At 36.2% G+C, this 22,149-nt stretch overlaps 1 protein-coding gene and 1 long non-coding RNA gene across 6 annotated transcripts in view; one reads left to right on the top strand and one right to left on the bottom strand.

Annotated features, from left to right (window-relative positions):
* Positions 1-396, bottom strand: part of LOC105497878 (filaggrin) — a 13,867-nt gene extending 13,471 nt beyond the window's left edge. Inside the window, exon 1 of the mRNA XM_071085226.1 lies at positions 235-396. Coding sequence (XP_070941327.1) covers positions 235-372 — 138 coding nt within the window. The 5' untranslated portion in view covers positions 373-396. The remainder of the gene's footprint in view (positions 1-234) is intronic.
* LOC139359998 (uncharacterized) lies at positions 372-22,149 on the top strand. 5 transcript variants are annotated; one of them, XR_011616843.1, is made up of 3 exons: positions 372-3,300; positions 15,144-18,931; positions 20,932-22,149. It is a non-coding gene; the product is annotated as an uncharacterized lncRNA (long non-coding RNA). The 5 variants fall into 5 exon arrangements; XR_011616845.1 differs by having other exon boundaries at positions 372-15,258; positions 17,158-18,931; XR_011616844.1 differs by having other exon boundaries at positions 372-17,259; positions 17,823-18,931.

Here is a 22,149-nt window from a genome sequence, read left to right as displayed (position 1 = left end):
TAATTTACATTAATTTTTAAATATTTATATATTTTTTTCTCTGAGTGTGTATGTGTGTTTATAATGTACATCCAGGTATAGGGGAAGAAAATAAAATCTATATCTTTTGAGACAAGATTAACTCTGTTCCTATTTTAAATGAAATAGTTTACAAAGAGCTCAAAATAACCCTTGGTTAGATTATTGATGAGAAACACAAATGCTGTATCATTCGGTCTTGTCAGAGACTCTTACCTTCAGGATTGGCCGAAACTCCTTTTCCAGAAGTTCCTTCAGCTCTTTTTTGCTCAATGTGTCAGTGTTTTTATCTTTTTTTGAATATTGCTTGAAAAGTTTAATTATGGCAAAGATGTTTTCCAGGAGAGTAGACATCTTTTGGCAATAAATGTGAACCTAGAAAGAAGAAATGAAAATGTACTTTTTTTGTACGTCTTTTTTTCTAGGTTATATTAATTATTACAATCATTTTCCACATTTTAAACCTACATTTTCCTCTAAGTAATCCATCTTTAAGAATGGAAGATGGCCATGAGAAACTTTTCTCTACCATCTACGTAAAGAAAATGAATAGAGTTTTACTTACTTAAATAAAATTGCCCATTTTTTTTGCCTTGTGCCCACTTACAGCTGGACTTAGCAGTCTCACAGACCTTAGTGTGCTCTAGGTAAGATCATCCCTCTTGCTGATCTTGCCATTGCTAATAACAAGAATTTAGAAATGCTGACTGGTTTTAAGCAGTAAAATTTACTCATATAAATTTACTGAAAATTACTTCCCCAAAAGCTATCTTAATAAATGATTAATTTGCTAAGATACAATTCTCTGAAAGCCAGTTAGCCATATGACAAGATACTCAATGAACATTCATTCAAATTTTCATTTTTTTTTAACATTTCATGAAGTTTGTAATATTTAATTGTATAGGATGGATTTAATAGCTCTTCAATATTTAAAGAGAAAGGTTTTTCTGACTGGGTTTCATTTTGCCATTTAAGGAATGTTCACTTTATCTCATTGGTGAAGAAATTAGTAAGCATGTCAATAAATCTAAGCATGTATTATAAAGAATTATAACTTTATTAGGTCTTACAAAACCAGGTGAAACTAAAATACTGTAGAAAACAATGTGAAGGAGATTACTGTAGCAGTCAGAACTAAAACATTTTTGGACCTTGGGTTGTTTGGTAAGAGGAATTAGATATTAATGAATTTTGCTGTGGTTAAGTCATATGTGTATTTTGGTAAGTTTATGGGTAGTTACTAAAAGAACAGAATTCATAATTTCTAAACTATTAGAGATGAAAAAGGGGAATTAAGAAACTTTAATAATTCAACAGAAGCCAGGAAAGAAGAAAATAAGAAGCACAGAAAAAGAAAGGTAAACAGAAAGTGTAAAATAAATCAGCAGAATTATAAGTAATTTTATTATTATTAATTATAACACATGTAAAATAGACCAGATCTTGCCAGTTAAAATATAGATTGTAAAGACTGAATTTAAAAAATGACAGTTATATGCTTCTTATAAACCCTTTTAAAATTTATGATTATTTTCAGCCAGTCTTATTTATGATGATATTCTATTTCCTGAACTTATCTTTACTTGCAACATATGCAAAATCTCTGTCTCAAGGATCTCACTCTTTGACCTCCTCTTCCACCCTGATGTCAATAATTCTTTAACCTCTCTATTTACTGCTGTATGTACTCACTTCCCTTTTTACCTTGGTTAGACATTATGGTTAATCTCCCCGATTAATCCTTGGATACATCCACTTGTCCCACTCTTTCTTATACCCACTGGCCAAAGCTTCAACAACTTGTGCCTTTCCTTTATCTCTGATGTCCTTGATTTTGATTCCTGAGAACTTGGAAGCCATTGGAAAAGAGTTTCCTCATTCTCCTAATATCTGATCTCCAAACCTGCTGCATTTCTATCCATATACCTTGCCTTCACTGAATTCAGGGTGAATAAACTGTCTGCGCTCCTCCTGTCCTTTACTTTGGCACTAAGCCCCATTCTCTCTTGCCTACCCAGACACTTTGCTTTTGCAGTTGCCTACTTTCTCATATGCAACATTAATTCTTCTTTGTCTACTGGATCATTCCCTTCAGTATATATTCGTGCTGAAATATCTATCTAATACTTACCTTCCCATCTCCACCCCACCCCCAATCTCACATCTGCCTTTAGGTACCATCTGATTTATCTGTTCCCTTTTATAGCAAAATTCCTCAAAACATATGCCTATACATTCTGTCTTTACTTCCTCATTCTTGTTTTCCTTTACTCAAAGTATTTTTCTTTCTAAAAAAAAGTATGAAAACTCTCACCAAGTAAAAATATCCTTCATATTTCCAAATCCACGTATCCATGTTTATTTTACATATTACTTGACATATCAGCAGCATTTGATGCAACTGGCTGCATCCTTCTTTAGAGACCCCGCACTCTCAAGTTTCTCCTCCAACATCAGTGGCCACTTTTTTCTTAGCCTCCTCGTTCAGCTCCTAAGGTTGCTATGCCCAATGATTCACTCCTTAGCTTCTTTTCTCTATTATACTCCCTTGGGTCATCTCATCTACTTCTATATAACTTTTTAAATAAGTTGACAACTCACAAGTTTATGCCCCCAGTCACTGACTATCCCCTAAACTTGAGATGTGTATGTCTAAATGCCTATCTGATATTCTTACTTGAGTCTTGTAGAGATCTTAAATTTTTCATGTTCAAAACAGAAGTCTTGATTTTCAACTGCTTTACCCTAACAAATGTCCCACACCTTTTATCCTCATCAGTGATTCCTGTCTTCCTGATGGCCCAAGTCACAAACCTGAAAATTATTTGATTCTCCTTTTCTTACATCCAATATCTATTCCGTCAACATGTTTTATTGATTCTGCTTTCAAAATATCCGTAAAATTAGTCACTTTTCCCTACCTTCACTCTGTTGCCTTCTCTAGTAGTTTATTTTTATCACCACAGAAATATACTGGAGTATCTTCCATCTTAAAACCCTTCCCTTGAACCATTGTTACCCCCTCCCCCAACATTTCTCCTAACATCTTACTAGCCTAATTAACTGCTTCATTTCACAGGAGTCTTGGAGAAGTTTTCTCTGCTTTCTCTCTTAAAATGTTTACCACCCACTTTCTTTTTAACCTGCTTCTCTCATTTTTCTATCACCAAAGCTCTACTGAAACTGCTTCGTGTCAAATCATCTGTGATCTCCAAGTTGTTGAATACAGTGGACTTTCTCCATCATCACCTCATCATCATCATCTTACTTAATATCTTGGTAGGTGAAATAGAATTAACCATTTCTTTCTTAATGGAGTCTTTTTGTTTCTTGGATCTCATGACACCATATTCTTCTGATATTCCCCTTACCCATTGAATGCTGCTGTCTCTCAGTATTCTTTACTAACCTCTCTTCTGCTCAATCTCAAAAGGTTGGAAATATCTGTGGCTGCGTCTTAGACCTTCTTTTAAAAAAAAAAATCTACACACCTTTCTGAGGCAATCTCATTGGATCCCATGATTTCAGATACCGCCTGTCTGATGACTTCAAAATTGATACCTCTAGGCATACTTTTCTCTGAGCTTACATTCATTCATTCATTCCTTCATTTATTTAACAAATACTGAACAGCTACTAAAGAGTTAGGCACTGTTTCATGCTTTGGAGATATAGTAGTTTACAAGATAGCTGAGATGCCCGCCTACTTTTGTGAAGACAATAAACAATAAATGAATTCAATAATTAGATATTGATAAGTGATATGTACATAGTTAAAATAAGAGTGATATTATACAGAATATTTGGGGGTACTTTAAGGAAAGGAGGTTTTGTGGTAGAGGGGACATTTGAGCTTAAAATGGAAAAATAAGAAGGAAGTAGCCTTGTTAATTAATTGAAGAATTTTAGCAAAGGGAACAGTGCAAAGATTCCAAGATGAAAATCAACTTGGCATGTTAGAGATATAGAAAAAGACCAACTCAGAAAATTGCGGACAAATCAGGAATAATACAACATAAAGTCAGAGATACAGACAGGGGTCAGATAATGATGCTTTTCTAAATAAGGTGACATTTGTGCATTTTATTTTAGGTGTGATGAGACTAGATGATATCTTTTGGTAAGACAGTGATCTAATATGGTTTGATTTTTAAAGATTGCTTTGTGCAATTGTTTATTAGTTTGTTTCAGACTAACTCTGAATACAACTAGAAAATGTGTGTGTGTGTGTGTGTGTGTGTGTGTGTGGTGTATGTGTTTGAAGGTATCACACAGCTATCAAGATTGTGATAATTTATTGGGGCTTACATTTGGATTTAGAGGGAAATACAGTATTTTGGGAATTAAGAGACAAAATTTTCTAAAACTGATGAAAAATATCAAGGTACAGGTTCAAAAGGATATTATAAACTCCAAGCAGGAGATATAAAAGAAAACCAAAGCAAGACATATAATAATAAAACTGCTGAACATTTGAGGCAATGAGGAATTGTATTACCTTCAAAGGAGCAACAATAAGATTGATATCTATCTTTTCAAAAGAAACAATGGGAGCTAAAAGACAATGAAATGTTATATTCATCTTTCTGAAGAAAAATAAGTTATATGTTAACAGTGAAAATGTCCACCAAAAAAGAAACATATAAAGATATTTTCAAGCAAAGAAAAACAGAGCTAATCACCAGACACCTGCTGTAAAGGAAATATTAAAGGATAATTCTAGTTGGAAGCACAGAGGAGCAAGAAAGAATAAGAACAATGGAAAGAGCGTATGTGTGGAAAAATATAGCTAGATATTGATTGCATAAAATAATAATAGTAAGCTTTCAGGATTTAAGATGAATAGAATTAAATACATGACAATCCCAGATAAGGCAGTGAGAAAATGGAGTTAAGTATCGTAGGATACTTGTATTATTTGGGTAGGGATTAAAGTATGTTTTTCTTAATAATATACTCTAACAAATCAAGGATGCATGCTATAATTTTTAGGGCAAGCATGCAGATAATAAAAGAGTATATAATTAATAAACTTTTGTGTAAAGATAATTAACTGGTAAATATTTACTTAATCCAAAAAAGTCAAGAATAGAAAAAGAAATATAAAACAGGTGAGACAGTAGAAACCACGTAGTAATATGGTAGAGATGTAAATCAAATAGTTTCATAATAACACTGAATATAAATAGAGTAAATATGCTAATTAAGAGACAAGACTGTCAGAGTGGATTAAAAAAAACAACAACTGTATGCTGCTTATAAGAGACACACATAAAATGTGATTAAAGTGATTGTAAATGAAAGGATGGAAGAAAGAGATACCATTCAAACTCTAAAAGAAAGCTGTTGTTATTATAATCATATCTGTCAAGTAGAATTTAGGCAAAAAATATTGCTAGAAGGAAATTTTATAATAATAAAAGATCAATTCTCCAGGAAGCCTCAAAATATATAAATAAAAATTGACAGAAGTATAAGGAGAAATAGGCGATCTACAATCATAGTGGGCTTTTTAAATACACCTCTCTCAGCAACTGATAGAACAAGTAAAAAATATGTAAGAATATAGAATATTTCTATAAAATATTAATAAAACATCAACATACATTAAACACTATACCTAACAACTGCAGAATACCTATTCTTTTGAAATTGACCGTATACTGCACCGTAAAGCAAGTTTCAATAAATTTTAAAGGGGTGAAATCACATAGTTTGTTCTGTAAGACAGTGGGATGAATTAAATAATAGTAATTAAATAACTAAATAAATAAGCAAGAATTAAATAATAGGAAGATAACTAGAAAAATCTTAAAGTGTTTGAAAATTAAGCAATAACTTCTAAGTAATCAATGAGTCATTGAATAAATTACAATGCAAAATTAGAAAATATTTTGAACTAAATGAAAATGAGAAAAATATGAAATAGCATAACTTGTGGAATATATTAATTCTATGCCTAATGGATATTTATAGCCTATATATATACACACACACACAGATATATACACATATACACTCACATATATATATACACATACATATATATGAATGATATCTCATCTTTCCATCCTTTCATTTTCAATCACTGTTATCATTTTTTATGTGTGAATCTTATAAGCAGCATACAGTTGTGTATATATATATATATAAAAAAGACTGAAAAATTAATTACCTAAGCATGTATCTCAAGAAGTTTTAAAAAGAACAAATTAAGCCCTAAGAAAGTATAATGAAGGAAATAATAAAGATAACTAAAAATTAATAAAATAGAAAGAAAATTTAGAGAATCAACAGTGCCAAGATTCAGCCTTTGAAAAATATAGTAAAACTGATAACCCCAGCAAGATTAATCAAGAAAAGAAGAATACAGGCATAAGTACCAGTGTCAGGAACGTAAAAGGGGACATTGCTCTCGAGGTTTTGGACATTAGATAGATGACAAAAGCATATTATATAAACATACCAGTTAATTTGAAAATTTAGATGACATAGAAGAAGTGTTTCCAGAAAAACACTTGTTAACAAAACTGAACCAACAATAAATAGAAAACCTAAATAGTCCTATGTTTATTAAAGAAATTGAATCTTAAATGCATTCATTTCCAGTAGGGGAGAAACCGCAGGTCAGATGGCTTTACTGAATTCTATTCAATGTGAAAGAAAGAAATAACTGTAACATCATGTAGATTATTTCAGAGAAATGAAAAAAAGGGAACACCCGTTTTATTAATCCAAACTGGCCTCAGTACCATAACCTGACAACAATATAAGAATCAAAATTTTCAGGACAATTCCTTTCATATAGATGCAAAACTCTGAAAGAAAATAATAGTAGACTGAATTCAGTGGTATATAAAAAGAATATACGCTATTCCTAACTACATTTTATTCCAAAATTCATGTTTGGATTAACATTTGAAAACCAACCAATTAAGTACTGAAATAGAATAATGGGGAAAATTATATGAACCTCTCAATAGATGAAAAATTGATAAAATCCAACATTAATTCTGATTAATAAATAAAAGATTGATTGTCTTTGAAAAATGTAATAGCAAAAATTATATTTAATGGTGAAATGAAAGCTTTCATCTCCAAGTTTGGGAAAGAGACTAGTATGCCTGTATCATCCTATTGATATATACTATGTATAGTACCATCCTATTTGACGTTGTACTAAAAGTCCTAGCTAGAGCAATACATTAGGAAAAGGAATTAAAAGCTGAGTAATTGGAAAAGTAATAAAGCTGTTATTACTCACAGAATGATGTAACTTTTGTATGTGGAAAATCCAAAAGAATGTATAGCTAAACTATTAGAGTAATAAACTAAACATGCTTCTGGTTATAAGTATATAAAAATCAATTGTATTTCTATATAACTGCAATAAACACTTAGAAAATGAAATAAGAAAGGATGCTATTTACAAAAGCATAAAAAATCAGGAAAATTTTAGGAATAAATCTAAAGATATGAAATGACTGTACTCAGAATATTATAAATGCTGAGATTATAAGTGCTGAGAAAATGAAATAAGAAAAGATGCTATTCAGAAAAGCATAAAAAATCAGGAAATTTTTAGGAATAAATCTAATGAAAACATGAAAGAGCTAAACTCAGAAAATTATAAATGTTGAGATAAACTAAAGATTTAAATAAATGGAAGAATATATAGCTTGTTTATGAATTGAAAGTCTCAATAGCATTAAGATATCATATCTCCTCAAATTCATTTATAGATGCAATGAAATCCCATTCTGAATATCTGAAGTTTTTTTAAAAATAAAGATTAATAAGGTGATTTCTAAAATTTATATGAAAATGTAGAGGGCCAAGATTAGGTAAGACCGTCTTGAAGAAGACTAAGTTGGAAGACATACCAGATAGCAAGGTGTGTTATAAAGGAAGACAATATGGCATGGTGCAAGGCTAAACAAATGTAATGATAAAAGATAATAGTACAAAGTCAGTCTTATATCACTCTGGACATTTGGTTAATGGCAAAGATGGTAGTGTAGGTCAGTAGAGAAAGAATAGTCTTTTGAATAAATGGTGCTGTGTTAATTGAATTTTCAAATGGGAAAAAAAAATAGTTTGCAGGTAGATTTTACATGTAAGAGATAAAGGAAGATAACATTGGAGAATATTTTCAGGACCTTGGGGTGGGGAAATACTCAAATAAAATTCAAAAAGTACTAATTACTAAGAAAAAGACTGATAAATTGTACTGCATTAAAAGTAGGAATGTTTATTCTTTTAAAGATACCATTAAAAGAGAGAAGGACAAGCCACACAGTGGGAGGATACACAAAATACATTTAACCAATAAAGGAATCTGTCTTGAATATAAAAATAGCTCCTATAAATCAATAGAAAAAAATATAGTTAAGCCAATAGAAAAATGAATCTCTACCTTAGGAACTTTACAGAAAAGGATATCCAAATGGCCAATAAGCATATCAAAAGTTCTCAACCTTGTTATGCACCAGGGAAATGCAAATTGAAATAATGTGTGAGACCACAATACACCCACCAAAGTGACTAAAAAAGACAGAAAAAAAATCCTTGACATACCAAATATTGGTGAGAACGTGAAGAATTGAGGTTTTTTTAATATACTGCTAAAGGCAGCATAAGCTGACAGAAGCACTTTGGAAAATTGTTTGACAGTATCTAAGTCCTAGTGATTTACTCTTAGGAATATTCCCAACTGAAATATGTATATATGTGTAACCAAAAGTAATATACACAAAAGTGCATAGCCCTATTATTTATAATACCCCTTAAAATGGAAGAGACCCAAATATCTATCCATAGAAAAATGGATAAATAAATTGTTGTATTTTCAGATAACATAATAGGCAGTGTTGGGAGATAAAGGTAGCCTGGACTAGGATGATAATGGCAGAGAGGGGGATAAATGGATAGATTTGGCATGTTTGTAGGCAGAGTTGACTGGATGTGGTGATGAATCAGTGTGATGAGAAAACAGGAATTGTGGATAACTTCTAGATTTTGGTATGAGCAAACAGTTATTTCTCATTATTTCTATTATTTCCATCATCTTTCACATAAAAGACAGCAGTCTCTCCCTGTTCCTGCTCTTGCCTTCCTATAATCCTGTTTTCCACATAGCAGCCCAGAATGGTCTTTTAAAAACATAGATTATCTTACTCCTCCTGCTTAATACCCCTTTAAGCACACGTTAAAATCTAATATGTGCTGTTTTAATTCTACTGTGCCCCTCTTTACATGGCCTACCCCTGTCTAGCTCTCTGACATCACCATATACCACTGGTCCTCTTTTTAATTATGTATGCTCTAAGGTACACTACCTTCTTTGTGCTCCTTGGAAGAAGTTTACTCTTGCTTAGAATCTTGCCCTTTGCCTTGGCTAGTTTCTTTTGTGTTTAAGATTTCAACTCAAAGATAATTTCCTGGAGAGTCTTCCCCTGGCCATCTAATTTAAAGCACTCTCCTCCTCCCACCCATCACTTTACTACAAGCTTGTCCAATCTGTGGCCCAGGACAGCTTTGAATGTGGCCCAACACAAATTTGTAAACCTTCTTAAAACATTATGAGTTTTTTTTTTAAGCTCATCAGCTATTATTAGTGTTAGTGTGTTTTATGTGTGGCCCAAGACAATTCTTCTTCCAATGTGACCCAGGGAAGCCAAAAGATGGGACACCCCTGCTCTACTACATCACTCTTTTATTTTCTTCATTGTTCTTATCACTATTTGAAATTATCTTATTCATTTATTGTTTACTGAATGTTTCCCCCTACTAAAGGTAAGCTGCTAGGAAGTTTATGTAGCTCACTGCTGCATAGTCAGAGCCAAGACCAAATAGAAGGTAGTTAATACATATTTGTTAAATAAATGAATAAATAGACTAACAATACAGAGTATTGAATAGCTCCACGGAAAGCAAATTTATGCCCTCGTTTTCCTTCTACATAGAAATAAAGCTTTTAGTGACAGTGCCACTAAAAAGAAAGAGAAAAACCCTAAACTTTCAGAACCTTTTGCCTTACAGTACACATACATTCAGATTTCCACCTTGGTTAATAGTAAGTAGGCAAAATTAAATGTATTCCTTCTTACCTTGTTCACCAAAAGAGCAAATAGAATGTAGCCTGAAGGAACCTGCTGGGTATTGAAGGCTGAGATAATGGCCCTTTTATAGCAGGCTGCATGCAGGGAGGAGTCACCCTCTGTGGGATGGTCTGATTCATTCCTAACCAAACCTAGATCCACCCATATCTCCACCTCTATTTCTCCAGCAACATGTGTTTACTTCCCAGCTTCCTCACGTACTCATCTGTACTTGTTTTAGCAAGTTCCAAATTTAGGTTTATGTATTGGAAATTTTATGGAAGGGTCCCTTTGGCCAAAACAGGTTTTTTGTATGCAGGGCACACACCTACTTTTTTGTAACCCCACTTTGGCTTGGCAGGTGCTTGATAAATATCTATTGATAAATACACTTCCTGATCCTTGTCTCTAGAAGAGTAGGACATATTAATACATTTGTAAGAACTTGAAATTCAATTTATGATAGGAAAACATCACAAGCATCTATATATATGTTCCTTTTTAATCTATGAATTCCATCTTTGGGTACTGAAAGAACTTGCCATGAGATGAATGCTATCTTCTAGAAATTATGGTCAGTAGAGGATAGGCAAATTTAATTTTAATTTTTCAAAGCAGAGCAAGAATGTGAACAATTGAGTTAGAAGTGGTGATCACTAGGAGTATGAGTTTATTAGGCAAGACTCATTAGTGTAATTTTACTTTGTTTTCAAGGTTATTACATCGAGGCATCAGAGACATGTTCCACATACTCTTCCTACTTAAACCATGAATTTTCTCATTTACTGCCACAAATATACAGGGAACTCCTATCCCTGGTCTGTCTTATGATATACACACTGTTATGTTGAGCAGATTGCATCTCCATATGGATGTCCCATGGTTATCTCAATCCAGTGTTGAAAACTAAACTTACATTTTGCCTCCTACCAAAATATACTATCCTCCAGAAGTCCATATATTGGTAATGATGCCCCCACACACTGCTTGTCTCAAGCTAGACACAGTCATTTTCATTTTTCCTTTTCCTTAATCCCTCATGCTCATGTCACATCATATCAATTCTATTCAGACTTATATTTTGTTATGTAGGCCTATTCTTTACCTCCAGTGCTATAATTTTAGTTCTGGACCTGACCATCTTTCAACTGGGTATTGGTAAAGAAAAAAAAAAAGTGTCGTAACTAGCCTCTCTTTCTACTATTAAGCTGGCTAATTCATCTTACCATCTTATGTCATTTGCTGTGCTGGTTTCTTCCTGCCTGCAGAATTCCAAATTTCTTTACTTGACACACATGCCCCTTTACAATAGGCATGAATCTTTCTCCTTTCAGTTGTCCCCTTATTACCTGTGTCTCATGGAAAAGTCACTCTAGAGTGAGCAATATTTCTTGGATGAGCCTGTATTTGTCCACTACTGTTTCAAATCTTTGCGTGCTATCCTCCACTACCTTAACTTGAGAGACCCTCAACCTTAACTTCTCTTTATCTTTTAAGATTCTTCAAAATTACCAACTCCTGCATAAAGTCTTACCTGACATCTCCAGATTTATCACTGTTCCCTCACATACTCTGTATTTACCTCTCAATAGCACTGGTGATATTTTAAATTAATTACTTATTAATATGTGTGCCCCCTGCCCCCTGGTGCCTTGAATCCTGTGTTTCTTCTCACCCTAGCATTGACTGGGTCTGAGTTATCCTTTGTGTCCTTGGGCCCTATAGCAATGCCTGGAACATGATCAAATAAGAGATGCAAGGGTGTGCCAATCTTGTTCAGAGTCAAAGAGATAAAAATACGCCCGAGTTTTTAAAACTGTGTTTAATGTCCTCATTCTTAACCTTATTAGACCATTGATTCTTTCTTTTGTGGAGTATCAGTTAACACCTATAGAACACAGATATTCATTTTCTCCTTTTTTCTTCTTGGGTTTAATTTTTTTTTTACCAGTAGTTATTGCACTTTTGTCTCTACCGTGATGTAATAATGATAGTAATCTATATTGTATACTCATTATGTGCTAGGAATGTGCTAAGATTTTGCATGTATTAATTTTAATCATCAGGACAACACTTTGAGGTCATTATTATTCCTCTATTTTAGAGATGAGGGAATTGATACTGATAAGGCACCCAAGGTCACTAAGCAAATAAGTTACAGAACTAGGATTTAATCTGAGGTTATTCAGACTCCAACTCCCACATTATTTCCACCATGGCATATTGTTCTGGGTGTGAATTTTATCCTTTTTTGTTAGCCTTATTTATATTTTTAATGTTTTAAACAGTGATTTCTTTCAAAGTACTCATGTCTTGGATAAACTTAACTGTGGAAATCATTGCATGACAGCAGAAAGACTAGACCACGGACTATGAGTGAGTGAAGAAGGTAGAATCGAGAGAGCGTCAAGAATGAGGCAATCTTGGATATGACCTTTTAATGGCCAGAAGACCCCAAATCTTGCAGAATTATGTCAATATGGAGGGTAGTGTTTAGTGGTCTTCTCTAGGACTTTTTTCCTGACCATGTTATGCTCATTGTATTTTATCAATAACTTGGGTGAAAATTTGGATGGGTGGCAAATATTTTTAGGATAGACTGAGGATTCAAGAATATTTTACCATGTTGCATCAATGGCTGAAATCTGATAAATGAATATTATTGAAAAAGTAAAATTCTGACTCCAGTTCCAAATTACACTTTACAAGGATAGGGTAGAAGACATGAATAAAAGAAGCAGTATTGTGGCAGTGGCAGAGTGATGCCATAGCCAAAAAGGTAATGCGATATTAGACTGCATTAAAAGAAACACATTAGCTGGAACAAAATAGTTGGTGATGTACTTCGCTCAGCATTTGTCAGACTATTTCTGTAGCTCTTTGTTCAGTTCTGATGACCATTTTTCGTTTTTTTTTTTTTTTTTGAGACGGAGTCTCGCTCTGTTGCCCGGGCTGGAGTGCAGTGGCCGGATCTCAGCTCACTGCAAGCTCCGCCTCCGGGGTTTACGCCATTCTCCTGCCTCAGCCTCCCGAGTAGCCGGGACTACAGGCGCCCGCCATCTCGCCCGGCTAGTTTTTTGTATTTTTTAGTAGAGACGGGGTTTCACTGTGTTCGCCAGGATGGTCTCGATCTCCTGACCTCGTGATCCGCCCGTCTCGGCCTCCCAAAGTGCTGGGATTACAGGCTTGAGCCACCGCGCCGGCCTGATGACCATTTTTCAATAAGGATATGGACAAATTGCTATGTGTTCTGAGTAAAGTAGATAGAATGATTGTCTAGATGAGTGGCAAACAACTCAGTGGGATGGATGGATGGATGGATGGATGGATGGATGGATGGCTGGCTGGCTGGGAATGCAATATCTGTCTGACTATATGAGTGGCTGTTATACAGAAGAGGGGTTACACTTGACTATATAATCTCAAGGCAGGTAGAACTCAGATAAATATTTAGAAACTATAAGAAACCATGTTTTGGCTTTATATAAAGTAAGGACTTTTTAATAGAATTGTTCAAACATGCAAATAATTATTTTTGGAGATAGTGAGTTCCCTATTATTGCCTAGAGAATTTTGAAGTGGATGGAATCTTGGCATCAACTAGTTTAATCTGCTCACATTGTAGCTGAAGACTAGAAGGTCCAATGTTGCACAGCTGGTAAATTAAAAAGTCAAGGCCCAGGCCTCCAACTCAGGGCTTTTCACTCCAAAATCTCTTTATGTTGCATCAGGTTGCATCAGTTTGCATCAATTACAGGGAGATGAATATGAGAAAGGGATAATTGGGATGGAGTTAGGTAGAGGAACATTGGATAGATGTCTGATAGATGCCCCTTTCAACCTGAGAGCTACTATTCTATGATTGAAGTAAATTTCTTTGCTTGACTCAGTTCAGCTCAGTTCAGATAGTTATTTGATCTGGGCAGTTTAATAACTGCAGGGGTAACAGAATTTTGAACTTCACATTATGCTGCAAACAGGAGGATAGTTCTTGGGTTTTCATGCCCCACTTCCTGCCAGTCTGGCTGATTCCACTTGCATGCTAGCTTTTTACCCTCAGAATCTCACAGGAATTTTCCCCCCTAAGTCTTTAAAATTCTTGGTTGTTGAATAGTGAACTCTGTGATGTGGCATGTCTTCTGTATCTCCAGAGAGATCTTATTATCCGTATCATTGTTGCCACATAAATGCTTTCAGAGGTGTTTTAGGTGTCTGTGGTTACATATTGTGGCTGCCAGCATTTGCTAAGGAGTGAAGAGAACTCCCCCATGGCAGGAGTTATTAACAAATAATAAATTACAGGATTTCAATTATAATCATTCAATTGGTTGTCCCTCCCTTTTCCTACCCAGTAGGCTGGAAAGGCATTGTGTTGCCATCTGGCCTCTGGGCTGCTGATGTGGGTCAGATTGTCACGATTCAAGGATCAGCCCTTTGAGATGTGTGACTGAGGCTGTAGGAGTGAAGGGGAGTTGGAATTTGTGGTTAAATGATCTCCTACAGGAGCTGTAGTCATCTTTTGGGAGGTGCTGTTTGGGGTTAGAATTTTTCCAGGTTGAATATTCTCTTGAATTCCGTGGCATACTTGAAGCTGATATTCCTGCTTCATTAGCCATACAGTGGTGGAGCAGTATCTGGCTAAAACACTTCCACTTGCAGCTTATTTTTGCCAGGACAATGGTGATGAAAAGGAATCTTGATCCCAAGCAAACAAAATGTTCAAATTACCATTGATGCCCTCAGATGCTGGTTTCTTTATAGCCAGTCTCTCTCTCTCTCTCTCTCTCTCTCTTTCCGTCTCTCCCTCTCTTTCTCTCTGTCTCTCTGTGTGTGTGTATGTTGTGTGTGTGTGTGTGTGTGTGTGTGTGTGATGGAGACAGAATGAGAGAGAGACAGAAATACAGAGAGAAGGAGGTAAAGGGTGTAGAAGGAATGAGTGTGAGCGATAATAAGGCTTTTCCAGATAAAAGCAAGCCACTTTATGCCAATGTGGATTGTCTTTCTGTTTTTTTATATGCCCAGCATTTTCATTCTCAGGTACTCATTAACAGTTTCTTTGAGATTTGGAGAAGAGGAAATCAGGATGACTGGCAATGTTGGAAATTGAGAATAGAATTGAAAGAAGCCTGTGACAAAGGTATGTGTGTGTGGTGGGGAGGTATATGTGACACACATGTTATTCCAGCTACTACAGATGCAGAAGTCACTGGTCACACACACACACAGACTCAGAATGTATGTGAGAAGAGATAGACAGATATAGAGAAAACAACGATCAAATATGAGTTTTTTGTATAGTGAAGAAATATTCTCCAGGAAATGCTTATATCAAAGCTAATTTTCCCCAAACTTATAATGCTTTATTAAACCTCTCAAGTACAACTACAGAGATGGCCAGAGGCATTCTAAGGTGTGAAGGGAGGGGCGTTTATGTAGTAACTGTGTGGTATGAAAGTATTCTCTAACAATTAAGGACAAAAGTAATAACAAAAAATAATAGATAAAACAACTGATCATCCCATGTAGTTAAGGGAGAAAGCCTTCATGACTTGACTCTTAAATGGTTATAAACAGAGAGATTGTGAGATCTTTAGGGTGGCTATTTCAACAACGACTAGTATCAGCAGTAAAGGATGGACCATTCACCATTTCATGTTCCATAGAAATGAACAGTGAGGACTGGTGGCAGAGTGATGCAGCATCATGAAACTGGAAAAAAAAATCCAGGAGCAAGCCAGAACAGAGACATGATAGCTATTCGTGCCAAGAGCTTCACCAGTATTTTCTGTTCAGACATGGTCTAACATAGGCCAGTAATTACAGGAGAATGTAGATCAGGAGGGACTGGAACTGGGAATAAGCTTCTACTCTTCTTTCTCACCTGTTTCCTTTGTATATAGGGATATTAGAGATATATAGAATAGATAGACAGACAGAGAGATAGACAAGAATATTACAGAAGGAAAATTTCTGCAGGTAACTGAGGGAAATTCAGACTAAGAGATAGGTCACAGTATTTAGAGATCATTTATTCAAGAAACATTTCTTGCCAGTGACTACTTGCCAGTCACCATGCTTGTCACAGAACTGTAAGTGAAGAAGGCATGCTCCTTGTCATCCAAGAGTTTATAATCTAATGAAGAAAGCATACATATAAACAATATGATATGTGTTATAATAAAGGTATTTGTAAGTACCTTTAGAAATACCTTAGGTATTAGTAAATAGCTTTTCTTGAGGAAGCGAGTTATTTTCTTTTAGAGAGGTCAAGGGGAGGTATTATTTGAGCTGAACTTTAAACGATGCATTTATTGGATTGTATGGGAAAGAACAGGGAGAGGCAGGCCTGAAAGGTCATATGGAAAGGCCTTGGAAGGCTTGGAAGCTTCTAAGTGATGTAGATATTATTTATATTGGATGGCAACGGAAGGGTTTTTAAGTGGAAAATTGACAGGAGCAGATTTTCATTCAGTAAATGTAACTACTAGAAGTATGGATGGTGGATTAAGCTGGATACAGGCAATTTATATAAAAGAAGAAAGAGATAGTAAAGTCTCAAACTAAGGCGTTGGCAGTGGGATTGAAGAGAAGATACGTTTTAGAAGCAAATCTTGGTGATGCATTGGAGGCGGAAGATGAGAGAAGGTGAAGAACAAGAGGTAATAGGTTAGCATCCTGGCAAGCAGCTGATGTTGGGCAGGTTAGGGAGGGCAACCCAATGAAGTGGGCCTGACAGGTGGACTGAACTCAATGATAGAGAAGGCAGGAATAGGAGATTTCAGTGGGCAGTGCGTAATGGGGAGTGGTATCAACAATATCATGTCACTAGGTAGCAGGACCTTAGGGCTCATATTTTAGGCCAGGACTTTAAACTTGGAAGTAAGGAAGACTAAAGAACAAAGAAGGTTTCTATCATGACCAGGCAGAGACTTTTATCATAACTGAGAAAGATCAAAATCATACTAGCAGCATAGTTGAACTGATGCTAATTTGTGAGCTTTAGGTAACTTCTATTCTTAAATTCCTCCTGCTGAAGATCAGTACTTATTGTGGATGATGGGGACCCTCACCAAGTACCTGAAGACCCCTCTGTCTACCAGCACTAACTTTTTATCAACTTGGACTTTATTCTCTCATTGTAAGTCTCCTGGTTACTCATTCTTCATAATTCACCACCTACACCCTGTAGATTAGGCAGATGTTTGATTGATAATCTCCATGACTATTGGTAAAGCACAACACCAGACTGCACCACACTCCTCTTACCCAGGTGTAGTTAGGGGAGGGCTCAGAATAGTATATGTGGTTTAGCTGTAGGAGCAGAAGGGTTGCATAATCAAGTAGTTTGAAAACTAGATGAGTTCAGAAGGTGAACATCAGAACCACTCTGGAGTTGTATTTACATGTTATTTACAATTTCTGCTCATAACAGAAGTTAAAAAAATTATTCAAGACCCTAAACTACCATATTTCCAGAAGAATCACTGAGACCTAAGGCTCCAAAGTCCCTCAAATGTTAATTTTTGAGACTAATGATGCTCTTTTTTGTTAACCTAATGGATTCTCACATCAGTGGTGACCTTGTTGAGGTAGAGGTGGACTCACACCACCAACATTTCCACTCATTTTATCAGCATTCCTTAAAGTATGGCTTCCTCCATTTCTTAGAGCATTTGTTTCGAGTGATTTATGTTATTTTAGGATATCCAGACAACTTGGAGCCAAGTCCTCACAGCTGGATCAGACAACTTTTAGTGACATCTCACAGTGTGGATTATCAAGCCAGTGTATTAGTCTGGAGGCTAGGTTTTTTGCCTTTAGCTTTGCTCGGGATGACTTCTGCTCTTCTATGGCAATACTTGAGAGGGTAAGGTAGTTTTTGTTCTCATTTTTTGTTTCATCATTTTAATCCATGTTTCCCAGAATCTACCTCTTTCTTTACCTCATTCTATCATTTTTCTAATCAGGCCATCAGTTACTTACTCTTGCAACGTGTACTCCAGCACCATTTCATGTATATGCTTAAACTAATTCATAGAACACTATTACTATTAATATTTGCATTTCTTTTCACGGTATGCATCTAGAAATCCTCAGCTATTTTTTTGTTTTCTTCATGAAATTTTTAATTCTAGGAACTTTTCATATGAGATACAAAAAATGGTTAAATTCAAATAACACCATGTCCACCATATTGGTTCCCTAATTAGAGCCAAGATCACAAAATCCATGATACAGTGTTGAGAGCACAATCTCACATACCTCACAGACTTGCCTTTGACTACTGGCTCCTCCAGTTGCCAGCTCTGTGACTTTGAGCAAATTTCTTAACCTTTCTGGGTCTGTTTCCTCATTTACAGAGTGGAGATAATAATACCTCATTTTCATAGTTCTTCAGTGGATTAAATGTCAATGGTCTATCACTTTGCCTAGCATGATAGCAAGGTATTCAGTATATGCTAATTATTAGTTTTATATAACTATGAAGTCTTACAGAATTGGTGAACTAAATATGTGACACACTTATTGTGATTGAATTTTTGCATATGTGTTTGTTTCCATCAAGAGAGAAGAGCAAGAAACATACAACTTTTCCTTTTTCTTTTCCAAGATTTTTTTAAAATTGAGTACCTCTCCCTGAGATTATGGAGGTTTTAAAATGTCCTTTAGGGTTCAGTGTGATCATCTGGATTCCTTTACTCACTCTAGAAGATCGGAGGAAGATTTTCATCTGTTTTAGGAGAGTAACCTTAGGAGAATGTTGAATGTTGAATACAAGTACTACTAAAAAGTAGCAAAAATTGCTCTAGGTACATTTATTGTTTTCTTCCATTGTATACATTCCACTTTTTTTTTTTTTTTTTGTGGCAACAGTCCCTGATTTTCATTTAGGAATCCAACCATTGCCCATTCTTACTCCTTGTGGTCAGGGTGAAGGGAGGAGTTTATCTCTGACTTAGGAGGGTAAAGAATGTTGCTTGGATATTAGTGGACAGGGATGGGTGAGCATGTGACCTGGGATGTCTAAGGCAGGGTGAATCTCAGGACTATTGTGGGAACTACCAGTAAAGAGATAGCATTCCTCCTCCACTTCTTCCCCCAACCCCGTGGCCCCTGCACCTTGAGATTTGAACAGGGGAGAATGTAGGCCGAGCTGCTACAGCCAGCTCACGACTATGTGTCAAAATTGGAGTAAACAGAGAGAAAAGCAGAGCTGAGAGATTGAGAGACTCACCCAATCTTGATGATATCCTTTGAGCCTCGGAGTGAGGACAGCCTGCTATCCCCATTTCAAGACTTTTCAGTTACATGAACCAATACATTCTCCCTTTCGTTTAATAAGGTTTGAGTTGTTCTATTACTTCAAGCAGAATTAGAACTGATATAATTGCTATTTACTTTTTGCTGTGTTCTGCATTCATAATAAATATAAAAAACATAGCAAGATAACCAGGGGTATATTAATGAAAGGGTGGTAATAGAGAAAGGGGAGGAAGAGGAATAACAAGCCCTCCCCTTGGTCCTTTCATGTCTCCTCTTTTCCTTCAGATCAAAGATCAGATCCCTTAACCAGTATTATCACATTATACTTTCTAAGTTTTATTTTGTTTTTAATTAACATCTAATAATTGTGCATGTTTATATTTAAGTGATGTTTCTTTTTTTTTTTTTTTTTTTTTTTTGAGGCGGAGTCTCGCTCTGTCGCCCAGGCTGGAGTGCAGTGGCGCGATCTCGGCTCACTGCAAGCTCCGCCTCCCGGGTTCCCGCCATTCTCCTGCCTCAGCCTCCCGAGTAGCTGGGACTACAGGCGCCGCCACCACGCCCGGCTAATTTTTTTTGTATTTTTAGTGGAGACGGGGTTTCATTGTGTTAGCCAGGATGGTCTCGATCTCCTGACCTCGTGATCCGCCCGTCTCGGCCTCCCAAAGTGCTGGGATTACAGGCTTGAGCCACCGCGCCCGGCCTAAGTGATGTTTCTATACACATTTACATTATGTAATGATCAAATCAGGGTAATTAGCATATCAATCACTTCAAACATTTGTCATTTCTTTATGGTGAGAATATTCAAAATTCTCTCTTCTATAAATAGCTATTTTGAAATATAGTATACGATATTGTTAACTATAGTTACCCCACTGTGTAGTAGAACAGCCAGATAAGAGGAACATTACACTTTTAAAAGGATAAATTCTTTTGGGGGCAAGAGCAGGGTCCTGGTTAAGCACACGAGGCCTGGTTGGGTGCGGTGGCTCACGCCTGTAATCCCAGCACTTTGGGAGGCCGAGGCGGGCAGATCACGAGGTCAGGAGATCGAGACCATCCTGCCTAACACAGTGAAACCCTGTCTCTACTAAAAATACAAAAAATTAGCCAGGCGTGGTGGCAGGCACCTGTAGTCCCAGCTACTCAGGAGGCTGAGGCAGGAGAATGGCGTGAACCTGGGAGGTGGAGCTTGCAGTGAGCCGAGATTGGGCCACTGTTCTCCAGCGGGGGTGACAGAGCGAGACTCCGTCTCAAAAAAAAAAAAAAGAAAAAAAGTACATGAGGCCTGCCTGAGGAATTTCTATGGAAACAGGAGTGTGTGTCTGTGGCCCTAGGCCAGCTCAGCATTGGAAACTGCTTGGCAGTCTGAGCATGGCTCCTCCTGTAAACTAAAAATAAATCCTAAAGTCCTCAACTGACTGAACAAACCCTCCCCACCCCAATCTTGGCCAAGTGGACCCTAGATAAATCTTAAAAACTGAGTTCCCAGCCTTGATGGGACAGGAAGTCAGCCATATCTTCTTATATCTCCTCCCTTTTGCAGGGTTTAGACACAACTGTCCAGCATTGATGTGAAAACAGAGAACGTAAGGCTGATAGAACAGAGTCTTTGTGGCAGTAAGATACCAAATTGTAAACAGGAGCTAAGACCATGCCAGGCAAAAGTTAAGTCACACACTTCTGCACTTAAAGAATAAACTATGTTCTGAATGCCATCAGGTTTCTATTTTTCTTCAGCAGCTAAACAAGCACTGGCCTCCAGGTAAGCAATATGAAAACAATTTGTAGCGTATTCACTGCCAGACACTGACTCCATCCACCTGTTCCACAAACTATAGCTACAGCTTTGATTAGACAAGAAGCTATTTCAATAACTTTCTCCTGATAAGAAGACGACAGACCATGGACGGATTCTGGCCAGTTTTCAAAGGCTGCATATGTGAGTGCCTTTATGTCCTGAAAAGACCTTATAAAGCCTAATTATAATATATTTAAATGTTAAGTCTCCACCCCAAGGTGAACATTGGTCAGATGTAACATGTACATTTATTCAGTATGTGTGCATTAGCAGGACCATGAATATTCATGGCTCCTTCTGCAACCCATTGAATATGTTAGTCAACCCGTTCAGCATAAAACTCCTATCCCAATCCCTCCTCCTTCAAAATACCTGCCTTTCTGGCATCAGCCAGAGTCCATGTCAGAGGCTTGTCAGAATTTGCCTGTCACCTTTGCGACTGTAACCCTTTATAAGAAATATAGCTCTCCTTTTGAAATTTATAAATTGTGTAATTTTTAAGTTAACACCCCTCTAGAAAATGATTCAATTTTCCTTGTCTTCCTTTTCTTTTGTCTTCTGAAGTCAGAAATCCAGAATCTGTTTGTTCTTAGGTCTCAGCCCTTTTATTCTCTCCTATTCTTTCACCAAGGATGTTCTATTGTTGCAGACAGTTATGTGAGCTTGCAAAATTAACCATTCGTAGACTTTGGCCCCAGACTTTTTGCTGACTTGAGACCATCAGCACTCAGGATATCAATTTTTTAAAAATCCTTAGTACAGAGATTTGAGTTAATCATATTCCTTATTTCATGGCACATTATAATTATTGAGCTATGCAGATTCTTCTGTGGAAGAGTTGGTTAACTTTCATCCCCATTCTTTATTCCCAGTCCTCTCCTCCTCCCTCACCAGATAATTATTCTGATGAGTTTACTGTGTATCTCTTAATTTGTACAGGTGCTTATAAAGTATGTATTGTTA

This window comes from Macaca nemestrina, chromosome 1, assembly GCF_043159975.1.
Source record: "Macaca nemestrina isolate mMacNem1 chromosome 1, mMacNem.hap1, whole genome shotgun sequence".
Lineage (NCBI taxonomy): Eukaryota > Metazoa > Chordata > Mammalia > Primates > Cercopithecidae > Macaca > Macaca nemestrina.
Note: the sequence above shows the minus strand (reverse complement) of the source record. Positions and strands in the feature narration are given on the sequence as shown.